Below are 13,058 nucleotides of genomic sequence, written 5' to 3' on the forward strand. Positions count from 1 at the left end.
AACTACCTTTCCATGGCAGCACACCCCAGCAGGATACTCCCACGCTGACAAAAAAAAAGCAGTCACAGAATCCTTTACACGTTAGAGAATTGTTAGTGACAACACACTACTACTGCCCTGCTCAAGTACACTCAGCTCCAGCGGTCAGACAGGGAACACAGCCAGACTTTCAGCACCTCAAAGGACAGGGACTACACAAATTACTCTGCGGGGTAACCTGTTCCACCACTTGCCCCCCTCACCCTGGAAAAAGCTCCCTTTCTCTTCCAAGGAAGGTTCCAATTCAGTGCTGTCCACCTTCCTTTCTTCTGGCAGCAGACAGTAATGCAAAAGGGCTGGCTCTCTTTACATCCTTCCCTAACATCTGCGATTTATACGCAAGGAGAAGATCTACTGAGAACATCCCTGTGTCCCAGCTCAAAACTGCCTGTTCTCTCAGCTTCTCCACGTCGTAAGGAGGCTCCAGGCCCATCAGCACTGGGGAAGCCCTGCACTGGAACTGCTCCACCATATCCATGTCTGTCTTCCTCCTGGGAAACTTAAGCATGAACCACCAGCACTGAACAGAAAGAAAAGTACATCCTCCAGTGTGCTAGCGATGCTCTTCCCAAAGGCCTTCTGGAGAATGGGGAACTCTTTTGTCACAGGGCTGCAGTGCTGCCTCAACATCCCCTTGCTCGCCAGCAGTAAAACCTGGTCCTTCTCAGCAAAGCTGGCTGCCACCCTCTCATTTTTCTTGCTCCATGTTACTGCTTCCCATCTGCAGCACTTCACTTTGCCCCTTCCGCTACCTCATGGCGTCCCTGAGGTAATACATATAACCCAGCCCCTCCACATCTTTCACAAAGGTGGACTATACACCGGGGGCATCAGCTGCTCCTTCCCATCTTCTAGCATTTGCAAACTCACTGGGATCACTACCATCACCCAGCTTTTTAATGCAGGTGCTGAACAGTGCTGGCCTTACTACCGAGTCTGGACACAATCACAACACTTCACCGCACTGCTGCATTCAGCCACTTTCAAGCCCACCCCAGCGTCCACTTGGACAGTTTCTTTGGGATCGTGTCATGGGAAGAAGCCTCCTGAACGCAAGACAATCAACTGCCATGTCTCCCCATCATCCACCGGGCAGATCACTTCACTACAGAAGAAACTGAGGTGGCTTTGGAAATCCACTGCTTCCTGCGAGGATTTCCTTCACCTCCTCCCCAGAGACTAACATCAGGTCAACCAGCCTGAAGTTTCTCACCGCTTCCTTCTTCGTTTCTTGAAGGCAGGAATAGGAAGACTCTCGAATATTCTTCACAAAGCACTTCCATCATGAACTTTCACAGGGTCAACAGAAAAGAGCCTTACGAAGACAGCAGACGCATCCCTCAGCATTTGTGGGAGAAACTCATTAGGTCCTAGAGGATTCCTCACACCCAGTTGCACTTCCTACTCATCTTATCCATGAACAAAGACCTGTGGGACAGCCTGCATCAAGTCACCTTGGCTGAGCAGAGGCATGACTCGCCTTCGATCCACCCTATGGTAATCAGACATCACTGCAAGGACCTACCTGTTGCAGCCCCAGGAAGCATGCAGGCCTTCGGCACCATTCTGACACATCCAAATGTTTTTCCGAGCACCAACCATTGGGCACAAAAGTGGCAGTGCTCCTTGACACTCAACTCAATTAAAAACAATTAAACGCTATGGCGCAACACATTTCCCAGTTCTTCCGCCACTCTTCAGTCTCAGTGCCTTTCCCACATCCCACCAGGCATGTCCAAGGATGGCACTCTGTCAGACCAAAACCCACGCTTTCATCTTGATGACCGCAGGTAAGGGTGGCATGCAGAGAAGACACTGGGACCTTTCTGGGGGCATGGCAGAATTCCCAACACCAGCAGTCTTGTCAGCTGTGACACAGCCCCGCAGGGACAGCATTCTGCTCTGGCAAACAGCCCTCCTCTGCCTGCAGGGACTGCCCGCCCCAGGCACACAGCAGGCGGCCTCCTTTCTCCAGGCACACCTCTGCAGACACCAGGGGCAGCAGCAACCCATGCTGAACTCCCAGGGAAAGAGAGGAGCTGCAGACTGCTTAGTGAGGTGGGACAAAGGCAGGTGTCATGGTTTTACGTTTTTTGGTTTTCAGTATTCCACAGCAGAACATCATGTACTGGAATTCAAGTGTTAATGCTCCAATTCCAGGTACCTATCCCTATACATTACGGAAGTCATGGGACCTGACCCTTCCGGGTGGGGAGGTCTCTTACTGCCTGGCAGTGGGTGCTGGAGGGTGCTTTCCCAGCCGTTCCAAGCTTTTCAGCTTCGACTCGGTCTCAGGAACTCTCTCTCTCCGATCTTATTTATTAGTCTCAATTTCAATTCGATTGTATTATATTGTATTATCTTGCATTCCGATATCATAGTTAGTAAAATAAGTTTTCCTCCATAGATTGTTGCCGCTGTTTTTTTTCCTCCCTTCCTTCCCTCCCATTCTGTGGGCCAAGGGGGTGGGGGAGCAGGGGCCTACAGCCCCCTGTCACAGACATAGATCCCTGTCACGGGCATAGATTGATCTAGTTAACTCCGTGACAGCAAGGAAGGAGGGAATGTGATTCCAGAGGACCAAGTGCAACAGGCAAAGCTTTGAAGCCTGAAGCAGCCTTCCAAGGACGCCACAAGATGGGCTACCCACTTTGCAACACAGCCACAAATGACCACACACAAGTGCCACGCGGGGACCTCATTCCTGATAAACACAACTCACGCTTTCTGCATGCTTTGACTCAAACACCATTCCCACTTAAACACTGACATCAGGGTTAAAGGAACACAACCACAAGACAGGGAAAAGAAAAGGAAGCGTTGCGGAAAGACAAAACCACATTACCACATCACCGGTCAAGTTTTGGCATGCAACAGCAGCTCGCTGCACAATGACCAGGCCTTGGCAAGCGACAAAAGCTTGCTGCACAGTGCTGCCATGCGCAGAGGCTCTCTCCAAGCCTTCAGGCACTCACACAGCAGCATAAAAGCCGGCCCTGAGCCTCGCTCCTTCACACACTTCTCCTGACACCTTCTCCTCTGCACTCCTCTAGGTAAGCATGTGAGCTGCTGCCCTCCTTTGCCCACCCCACCTGGCTTGGCTATCCACAACTCCTTGGACCCAAGACTCTGCAGCCCTTCTGCCTCCCCAGGAACCATGCTGCCCACAACCCCAAGCCCCATCCCCAACCAACTTGCTCACTGGGCCACACCCAGCACAGCTTCTTGGGTCCTCAACAACCTCCATTTGCACAACACCCTCTCTTCCAGGGACCATTCACCCCACAACCATGTCCTGCTCCGACCTCTGCCGCCCCTGCAGCGGGGGACCCACCCCGCTGGCTAACAGCTGCAACGAGCCCTGTGTCAGGCAGTGCCAGGACTCCCAAGTCGTCATCCAGCCTCCCGCCGTGCTGGTCACCCTGCCGGGACCCATCCTCAGCTCCTTCCCCCAGAACACCGCCGTCGGATCCTCCTCATCAGCTGCCGTGGGCAGCGCCCTCAATGCCCAGGGAGTGGCCATCTCCTCCGGCGGCTTCGGCTTCGGAGGCCTGGGCTGCTACAATGGCTGGAGAGCCCGCTACCCCTGCTAAGGGCCTGCGCCCACACCCCAACACCAACCACCTGCACCCTGCAACGCGCCTCACGCACTCAGGAGGCACCACTGGCTCACTGATGGTACAACAGCTCATTTGCCATGACTCCTCTTTGCATGGCACAAAACAAGCAAGCAGGGAACAGTGTCAGACCATGCTGTCTGGGAACATGAGTGCAGTAACTCTCTTCTTTCTTTGCACCTTAAATTGCGCTCTTTCCACTTGGTGATCACCAAGTGAATCCTTCCTTTTAGTGTGATTTCCTCAATAAAGTTCTCATGCATGCCAGCCTCCGATTCCTCCTGCCATGGTTTTATGTTTTTTGGTTTTCAGTATCCCACATCAAAACATCACGTAGTGCACTGGAATTGAAGTGTTAGTGCTCCAATTCTAGGTACCTATCCCTATACATTATGGAAGTCATGGGATCTGACCCTTCCGGGTGGGGCGGTCTCTTACTGCCTGGCAGTGGGTGCTGGAGGAGGGTGCTTTCCTAGCCGTTCCAAGCTCTTTTCAGGTTTGACTCGGTCTCAGGAACTCTCTCTCTCCTATCTTATTTGATTTATTAGTCTCAATTTCAATTCGATTGTATTATATTGCGTTATCTTGCATTCCGATATCATAGTTAGTAAAATAAGTTTTCCTCCCTTCCTTCCTTCCTTCCCATTTTGTGGGGTCGGGGGTGTGGGGGGCAGGGACCTACTGCCCCCTGTCACGGGCGTAGATTGATCTATTAACTCCGTGGCAGGTGCAACACAACAGCTCCATTGGATTTATGCACAGCCTTCCTGCTATCCTCAAAACCCAGCACTCTTCTCCTCTGTGACAATCTGGAAAACACTCGAGCTCTTGACCAGAGACAGTACAACCAATTAATTTACCCTCCAGGATGCAAAGATCACCACAATCACCTCAGGTCTGCAGCCCAGGACAATCAGTGCCCATTGAGTTCTCCCAGGAAATAGGCAAACGCTCTTTGGGAACAAAAAACAGAGTGCAGGAAAATAGCCTTACTCCTTGACACACAACCCAAACACCGTGCTTCACCAGCCTGCCTTTTCTGACAGACACACTCACCGTCGGCCTCTTGTCACCCTCACAGCTCATCCCAGATCTCACCAGCCAGCCCAGCAGACCCCCATCTGGCAGTGTGCCAGCCCCACCTCCACACTGTGAATGTGCATGATTTCCCCCTGGAAACGGGCATTACAATTCAGTGGTGAGTGCCACCATTTGGGGAGCATGGCAGGAGTCCTGACACCGCAGAGTTTGACAGCTATGCACCAGGCAAGAGTCCTGCTCTCGCAAACAGCCCTCCCCTGCCTACTACTCCCCAGGCTTCCACAGCTGGTTGGAATTAGCAACTCCTCTAACAACAAAGACACAAACCATATTGCACAAGTGCCAAGCCATCACCTTTCTGACTCCTCTTCTGTGCTTTGCACACAGAATCTTCCGCATACTCTGACACGATGGGATGGCATGTCTCTCTTGTAACTTGATGGCACACCAGTGCCAAATGGATGCGTCCTCAAGGATGCAAAAAGGCAGAGTTGCTGGAAGAACAACACATAACACATGACGAGCAACACTACGTGATGCAAGAGTAGCATGCAGCATTGAGAGGAGATCCCTAACACTCCACAGTAAGCATGAGGAACTTACCTCCAGCTACACAGGGAGCCCTCCATCACAAGGCTCTGGGCACAGGACTTCCACCAGGAGCTGCTTTAACTCCAACTCGCTCTCCACTTGTCTAACCCACACTGGCTCAGCTTCTGGACGAGCGTTGCAAGGAAGACAGTCTCAAATCATACAATTATACAAATGTGGAATGGTGAAGGTTGGAAGGAATCTTAACCACCATCCCTTCTGTGGGCCGACTGCCTCCCAACTGGGCCCATCCAAACTGGCCTTGAATGCCCCAGGGAAGAAGAATGCACAAGTTGACTGGGCAGCCTGGGCCAGGGCCTCACCAGCACCTGAGTCACAAATTTCTTCCTTACATCTTAACCAAATTTCTCCTCAATCCATTCAAATGTTCTATCATGATCAGACTCTGTAAAAAGTTGGTTCCCCTCCTGCCTGTAAGCTCCCTTCATGTACTGGAAGGCCACAGTGAGATGTCCCTGGAACCAACTCTTATCCAGGCTGAACAAGCCCAACTCCGTCAGCCTTTCTCCACAGTAATGCGCTCCAGCCATTTGATCTTCCCTGTAGCCCTTCTCTGGACCCACCCCTCACAGCTCCCTCAGCATTCCTGGGTGAAACCCACCAGGCCTCACACACCTAGGCACATCCAATTGAACAGACCCTCTTCCTCTTCCTACTTTGTTTCATCTTCTCCAGAAATTTCATGAAGTGCCTCATGGCTGCATCATCCATTAACACAAAAAACAATAAAGGTCCCAAAATCTCAACTCCACAAATTGGCCTCCTCTGTCTAAATATACTGAAACCACCTTGGATCGCCCAATGCCGTAGCAAAAAACAGCCTGTCTCCTTTCTCCAAAACACAGTTTTCAAAGCAAATGGCGAACCAACATCTTGACACAACACACCCAATGCAGAAAACAATGACTAAGCTCAAGGAAAGCAAATTAATTCTAGGGCACGCAGGGAGTGCAGTGCAGTGCAACCAGCAGCATCTCAAGCCAAACGCACCTGGGAATCACAGAACAGCCCTCGAAGGATGCCAAGAATGGGGCCTGCACCTCACCAAGTGGCCACAAACACGACAGCATGAGTAGTACAGGATGGCATCACTAAGGAGACCACATCACTCCTAAAAAGCTGTGGACAAGCCTTCCAACATCTTCCATGAGATGCGCCTTCCTCATCACTCCAGTCACACTCAGAAATGCCGACAGGGTCAAAGGGTCAAATCCACAACACAAGGAAATGAAAAGGAAGTGTTGTGCGAAGACAATAACACGCCCCCCCATGACTTCTCAGGTTTTGGCATGCAACAGCAGCGTTTTCAACAATGCTTCCATGCGCAGTGGCTCTCTCCAAGCCCTCGGGCACTCACACAGCAGCATAAAAGCCGGCCCTGAGCCTCGCTGCCTCACACCACTCTCCTGACGCCTTCTCCTCTGCAATCCTCCAGGTGAGCCTGACCCTCAGTCCCTTGAATCCCTGCCCCACCTGGCCAAGTTCTCCACACCCCCTCTGCCCCGAGATTCTGCAGATCATGAACCACCCCACTGCCACACACCCTGCACCTGAACCCACAGCTCCCTGCTCCCTTGGTCACCACAGCACAGCTCCTCACACCAACAGCACCCCCAACTCACCCAACACCCTCTCTTCCAGAGACCCTCCACCCCTCAGCCATGTCCTGCTACGACCTCTGCCGCCCCTGCAGCGGGGGACCCACCCCGCTGGCTAACAGCTGCAACGAGCCCTGTGTCAGGCAGTGCCAGGACTCCCAAGTCGTCATCCAGCCCTCCACCGTCGTGGTCACCCTGCCGGGACCCATCCTCAGCTCCTTCCCCCAGAACACCGCCGTCGGATCCTCCTCATCAGCTGCCGTGGGCAGCGCCCTCAATGCCCAGGGAGTGGCCATCTCCTCCGGCGGCTTCGGCTACGGAGGCCTGGGCTGCTACAATGGCTGGAGAGCCCGCTACCCCTGCTAAGGGCCTGCGCCCACACCCCAACACCAACCACCTGCACCCTGCAAGGAGCCTCATGCACTGAGCTCACGTCTCTGTGTCACTGATGGCACACTGCATCACCTGCCATGGCTCCTCTTTTCATGGCACAAAACAAGCAAGCAGGGAACAGTGTCAGACCATGCTGTCCGGGAACATGAGTGCAGTAACTCTCTTCTTTCTTTGCACCTTAAATTGCACTCTTTCCACTTGGTGATGACCAAGTGAATCCTTCCTTTTCGTGTGATTTCCTCAATAAAGTTCTCACGCATGCCAGCCTCCGATTCCTCCTGCCATGGTTTTATGTTTTTTGGTTTTCAGTATCCCACATCAAAACATCATGTAGTGCACTGGAATTAAAGTGTTAGTGCTCCAATTCTAGGTACCTATCCCTATACATTACGGAAGTCATGGGACCTGACCCTTCCGGGTGGGGAGGTCTCTTACTGCCTGGCAGTGGGTGCTGGAGGAGGGTGCTTTCCCAGCCGTTCCAAGCTCTTTTCAGGTTTGACTCGGTCTCAGGAACTCTCTCTCTCCGATCTTATTTATTAGTCTCAATTTCAATTCGATTGTATTATATTGTGTTATCTTGCATTCCGATATCATAGTTAGTAAAATAAGTTTTCCTCCATAGATTGTTGCCGCTGTTTTTTTTCCTCCCTTCCTTCCCTCCCATTCTGTGGGCCAAGGGGGTGGGGGAGCAGGGGCCTACAGCCCCCTGTCACAGACATAGATCCCTGTCACGGGCATAGATTGATCTAGTTAACTCCGTGACAGCAAGGAAGGAGGGAATGTGATTCCAGAGGACCAAGTGCAACAGGCAAAGCTTTGAAGCCTGAAGCAGCCTTCCAAGGACGCCACAAGATGGGCTACCCACTTTGCAACACAGCCACAAATGACCACACACAAGTGCCACGCGGGGACCTCATTCCTGATAAACACAACTCACGCTTTCAGCATGCTTTGACTCAAACACCATTCCCACTTAAACACTGACATCAGGGTTAAAGGAACACAACCACAAGACAGGGAAAAGAAAAGGAAGCGTTGCGGAAAGACAAAACCACATTACCACATCACCGGTCAAGTTTTGGCATGCAACAGCAGCTCGCTGCACAATGACCAGGCCTTGGCAAGCGACAAAAGCTTGCTGCACAGTGCTGCCATGCGCAGAGGCTCTCTCCAAGCCCTCAGGCACTCACACAGCAGCATAAAAGCCGGCCCTGAGCCTCGCTCCTTCACACACTTCTCCTGACACCTTCTCCTCTGCACTCCTCTAGGTAAGCATGTGAGCTGCTGCCCTCCTTTGCCCACCCCACCTGGCTTGGCTATCCACAACTCCTTGGACCCAAGACTCTGCAGCCCTTCTGCCTCCCCAGGAACCATGCTCTCCACCACCCCTAGCCCCAACCCCAACCAACTTGCTCACTGGGCCACACCCAGCACAGCTTCTTGGGTCCTCAACAACCTCCATTTGCACAACACCCTCTCTTCCAGGGACCATCCACCCCACAACCATGTCCTGCTCCGACCTCTGCCGCCCCTGCGGACCCACCCCGCTGGCTAACAGCTGCAACGAGCCCTGTGTCAGGCAGTGCCAGGACTCCCAAGTCGTCATCCAGCCCTCCACCGTCGTGGTCACCCTGCCGGGACCCATCCTCAGCTCCTTCCCCCAGAACACCGCCGTCGGATCCTCCTCATCAGCTGCCGTGGGCAGCGCCCTCAATGCCCAGGGAGTGGCCATCTCCTCCGGCGGCTTCGGCTTCGGAGGCCTGGGCTGCTACAATGGCTGGAGAGCCCGCTACCCCTGCTAAGGGCCTGCGCCCACACCCCGACACCAACCACCTGCACCCTGCAACGCGCCTCACGCACTCAGGAGGCACCACTGGGTCACTGATGGTACAACAGCTCATTTGCCATGACTCCTCTTTGCATGGCACAAAGCAAACAAGCAGGGAACAGCGTCAGACCATGCTGTCTGGGAATATCAGTGCAGTAAATTTCTTCTTTCTTTGCACCTTATATTGCGACCTTTCCACTTGGCCATCACCGAGTGAATCCTTCTTTTTAGTGTGTTTTCCTCAATAAAGATCTCATGCATGCCAGCCTCCGATTCCTCTCATCCTTTCTTCGCCCAATACTCTTAACACCTCACCCACTACAAAGGTATGGCTCTGGAAACCATCATGCCAGGTCAAAAACAGACCCAAGACCTTCTCTTACAACCATGTCACCATCAAGAGCACTGGTGGCTAGCAGAAGGCCTTCAGCACATCACGTGGCATCTACACTAGCCCAAAGACAGACAAATAGTACTCTTCCTCACCAGCAAGCACCAGGCTTTTTTAGAACCGCTTGCAAAACGCGCACCATGGCTTATACTCCGCCAGTTTTCAGAAACCTCTCCTCATTACCACTACTTTGCAAAATCAGCAAAACCACCACATCAGACCCTCCCTATTCTAGGGTGAAACCCAACAGCACCAGTGCATTTCAGCACAGCCTTCCTGTTATCCTCAAAAACAAGCACTCTTCACCTCTGTGACAATCTGGAAAACACTCCATCTCATGACCAGAGACAGTACAAGCCATTAATTTACCCTTCAGTATGCAAATATCACCATAATCACCTCACGTCTGCAGCCCAGGACAGTCACGGTGCATTCCGTTTTCCCTGGAAATAGGCAAATGCTCTTTGGGAACAACAAACGCTGGGCAGGAAAATAACCTCAACCCTTGACACTCAATCTGAACACCGTGTTTCACCAGCCTGCCTTTTCTGACAGACCCACTCACCCTCGGCCTCTTGTCACCCTCACAGCTCATCCCACATCTCACCAACCAGCCCAGCAAACCCCCATCTAGCAGTGTGCCATCCCCACCTCCGCACTGTGAATGTGCGTGATTTCCCCCTAGAAAAGGGCATTCCAATGCACTGCGCAATGCCACCGTTTGGGGAGCATGGCAGGAGTCCTGACATCACACAGCTTGCTAGCAATGAACCAGGCGTGAGAGGACAGAGTCCTGCCCCCACAGACAGCCCTCCCCTGCCTACTTGGAAATCTCCAGGGTGCGACCCAAGCAGGAATGACACAAAACAGGCAGCCTCCTTTCTCCCAGCTACCGCCTTCCAACATCAAGGGGCATCCAGCCAGCCATGCGGCACACCCCGTGGGGAAGACAAGAGCTAAAGGCTGGCTAACCAGCTGCAACGAGCTCAGGGAGGGAACAAATGCAGTGCAATCCGAGAATACCCTAGGATGTTGGAAGGGACCCATAAGGATCACTGACTCCAACTCATGCCTCCACAACGCACTCTTTGAAAATAGATCTAGAAGGCACTGTCCAATGTTTCTGGAAATCCAGCAGCCATAGTGCTTTTGCACTGCCTTAGGGAGCCTGTTGCATGCCCAATCCCTTTGGAACAGAACCACATTTGAGAAAGGACTTTCAGTTGGACTTGTGAGGCAACAGTTCACTCAACGCTTTCTGTCTTTGCCCATAAATGAGCTAGGCGTTTTCCCCAAAACCATATGGAGGAAAACTCTGAAAATCTTTGCAGAAGTCCTTAGAAATTTGGTCTACTGGGATCCATTGCTGAACAAGATGGGTAATCATCTCATGAAAGAAGTGCCATCTTCTCCCATCTGGGATACCCAGAATGCCCAGACAGGGCTTCCAAAGCCGTTTGGAATTGGCAACTCCTCTAACAACAAAGACACAAACCATATTGCACAAGTGCCAAGCCATGATCTCACTGACTCCTCTTCTGTGCTTTGCACACAGAATCTTCCGCATACTCTGACACGAACGTGCCAAATCCCTCCTGTGCCCTCCAGGACTCTCACTCAGAACGTGCCACCAGTGCCAAATGGACGCGTCCTCAAGGATGCAAAAAGGCAGAGTTGCTGGAAGAACAACACGTAACACATGACGCGCAACACCATGTGATGCAAGAGCAGCATGCAGCATTGAGAGGAGATCCCCAATACTCTACTAGTAACCATGAGGAACTTACCTCCAGCTACACAGGGAGCCCTCCAACACAAGGCTCTGGGCACAGTCCTTCCACCTGCTGCTTTCAGTCCACCTTGCTCTCCACTTGTCTAACCCACATTGGCTCAGAAGATGTCATGAAAGGGCTCATGGCTGCATCGTCCATTTACACCCAAACCGATGAAGGACCCCAGAATCAACTCCACAAATTGCCCTCCTCTGTCTAAATATACTATAACCACCTTGGATGGACCGAAGCTGAAACAGCCCAACACAGCCTGTCTCCTTTCTCCAAAACACATTTTTCAAAGCAAAAGGGGAACCAACATCTTGGCACAACACACCCAATGCAGAAGACAACGACTAAGCTCAAGGAAAGCAGATTAATTCTAGGGCACGCAGGGAGTGCAGTGCAGTGCAACTAGCAGCATCTCAAGCCAAACGCACCTGGGAATCACAGAACAGCCCTCAAAGGATGCCAAGAATGGGGCCTGCACCTCACCAAGTGGCCACAAACACGACTGCATGAGTAGCACAGGATGGCATCACTAAGGACACCACATCACTCCTCCAAAGCTGAGGACAAGCCTTCCCACATCGTCCATGAGATGCGCCTTCCTCATCACTCCAGTCACACTCAGAAGTGCTGACAGGGTCAAAGGATCAAATCCACAACACCAGGAAATGGAGTGGAAGTTTTCTAGGAAGAAAATAACACCCCACCTCATGATTTCTCATGGTTTGGCACGCAAGAGCTGCTCACTGCACAATGCCGCCATGCGCAGAGGCTCTCTCCAAGCCCTCGGGCACTCACACAGCAGCATAAAAGCCGGCCCTGAGCCTCGCTCCCTCACACACTTCTCCTGACACCTTCTCCTCTGCACTCCTCTAGGTAAGCGTTCACCCTGCTCTCCTCCTTCTCCCACTCCACCTGGCTTTGCTATCCACAATGCTTTGGCCCCTAGACTCTGCAGCTCTACCTCCTCCCCAAAAGCCATGCTCCCCATAACCCCAAGCCTCTACTCCTTGCTCCCTGGGCCACGCCCAGCACAGCTTCCAGGGTCCTCAACACCTTCTGCTTACCCAACACCCTCTCTTCCAGAGACCCTCCACCCCACAGCCATGTCCTGCTCCGACCTCTGCCGCCCCTGCGGACCCACCCCGCTGGCTAACAGCTGCAACGAGCCCTGTGTCAGGCAGTGCCAGGACTCCCAAGTCGTCATCCAGCCTCCCGCCGTGCTGGTCACCCTGCCGGGACCCATCCTCAGCTCCTTCCCCCAGAACACCGCCGTCGGATCCTCCTCATCAGCTGCCGTGGGCAGCGCCCTCAATGCCCAGGGAGTGGCCATCTCCTCTGGCGGCTTCGGCTTCGGAGGCCTGGGCTGCTACAATGGCGGGAGAGCCCGCTACCCCTGCTAAGGGCCTGCGCCCACACCCCGACACCAACCACCTGCACCCTGCAAGGAGCCTCGCATCCCAGTGATGCACATCTGAGCCATTTGTGCCACAGGGGCTCACCTGCTCCTCAGCCATGGCTCTTCATTCATGGCACCACGCAAACAAGCAGGGCAGGGGACTAAACCACACTGCCTGGAAGCACGACCTGTGCAAATGCTTCTCTTCTCCTCAGCCCTTCTCTGCATCGTTCTGCTGCTCTGGAAGGTGGCTGATGGCCATGCTACACACACTTCAGCATGTGGCCATTTCTTTTGGTGCTCCTTTCTTTTCATTTCTGATCCCCAATAAAGTTCTCATGCATGCCAGCCTCATATGT

General features: G+C 52.8%; 3 protein-coding genes across 5 annotated transcripts; all 3 read left to right on the forward strand.

The window, feature by feature from the left end:
- The first annotated feature begins 3,329 nt into the window (after positions 1-3,329).
- Positions 3,330-3,632, forward strand: LOC149918789 (feather keratin 1-like). Its single transcript, XM_090138165.1, has one exon. The coding sequence runs from the start codon at positions 3,330-3,332 to the stop codon at positions 3,630-3,632; it is 303 nt and encodes a 100-aa protein (XP_089994291.1).
- Positions 3,633-6,970: 3,338 nt separating this feature from the next.
- LOC149918790 (feather keratin 1-like) lies at positions 6,971-7,752 on the forward strand. The gene has a single exon (XM_090138379.1). It carries the CDS (start codon positions 6,971-6,973, stop codon positions 7,271-7,273), a length of 303 nt encoding a protein of 100 aa, XP_089994505.1. The 3' UTR covers positions 7,274-7,752.
- A 1,042-nt stretch (positions 7,753-8,794) lies between these two features.
- On the forward strand, positions 8,795-12,703 carry LOC149918791 (feather keratin 1-like). 3 transcript variants are annotated; one of them, XM_090138161.1, is made up of 2 exons: positions 8,795-9,076; positions 12,627-12,703. In XM_090138161.1, the coding sequence occupies exons 1-2, from the start codon at positions 8,806-8,808 to the stop codon at positions 12,701-12,703; spliced, it is 348 nt and encodes a 115-aa protein (XP_089994287.1). In that variant the 5' UTR covers positions 8,795-8,805. The 3 variants fall into 3 exon arrangements, with proteins under 3 accessions (XP_089994287.1, XP_089994288.1, XP_089994289.1); XM_090138162.1 differs by having other exon boundaries at positions 8,795-9,067; XM_090138163.1 differs by having other exon boundaries at positions 8,795-9,056; positions 12,640-12,703.
- Positions 12,704-13,058: the final 355 nt, after the last annotated feature.

The sequence above is a fragment of the Phasianus colchicus genome, chromosome 3 (assembly GCF_987193195.1).
Source record: "Phasianus colchicus chromosome 3, bPhaCol1.hap1.1, whole genome shotgun sequence".
Classification (NCBI taxonomy): domain Eukaryota; kingdom Metazoa; phylum Chordata; class Aves; order Galliformes; family Phasianidae; genus Phasianus; species Phasianus colchicus.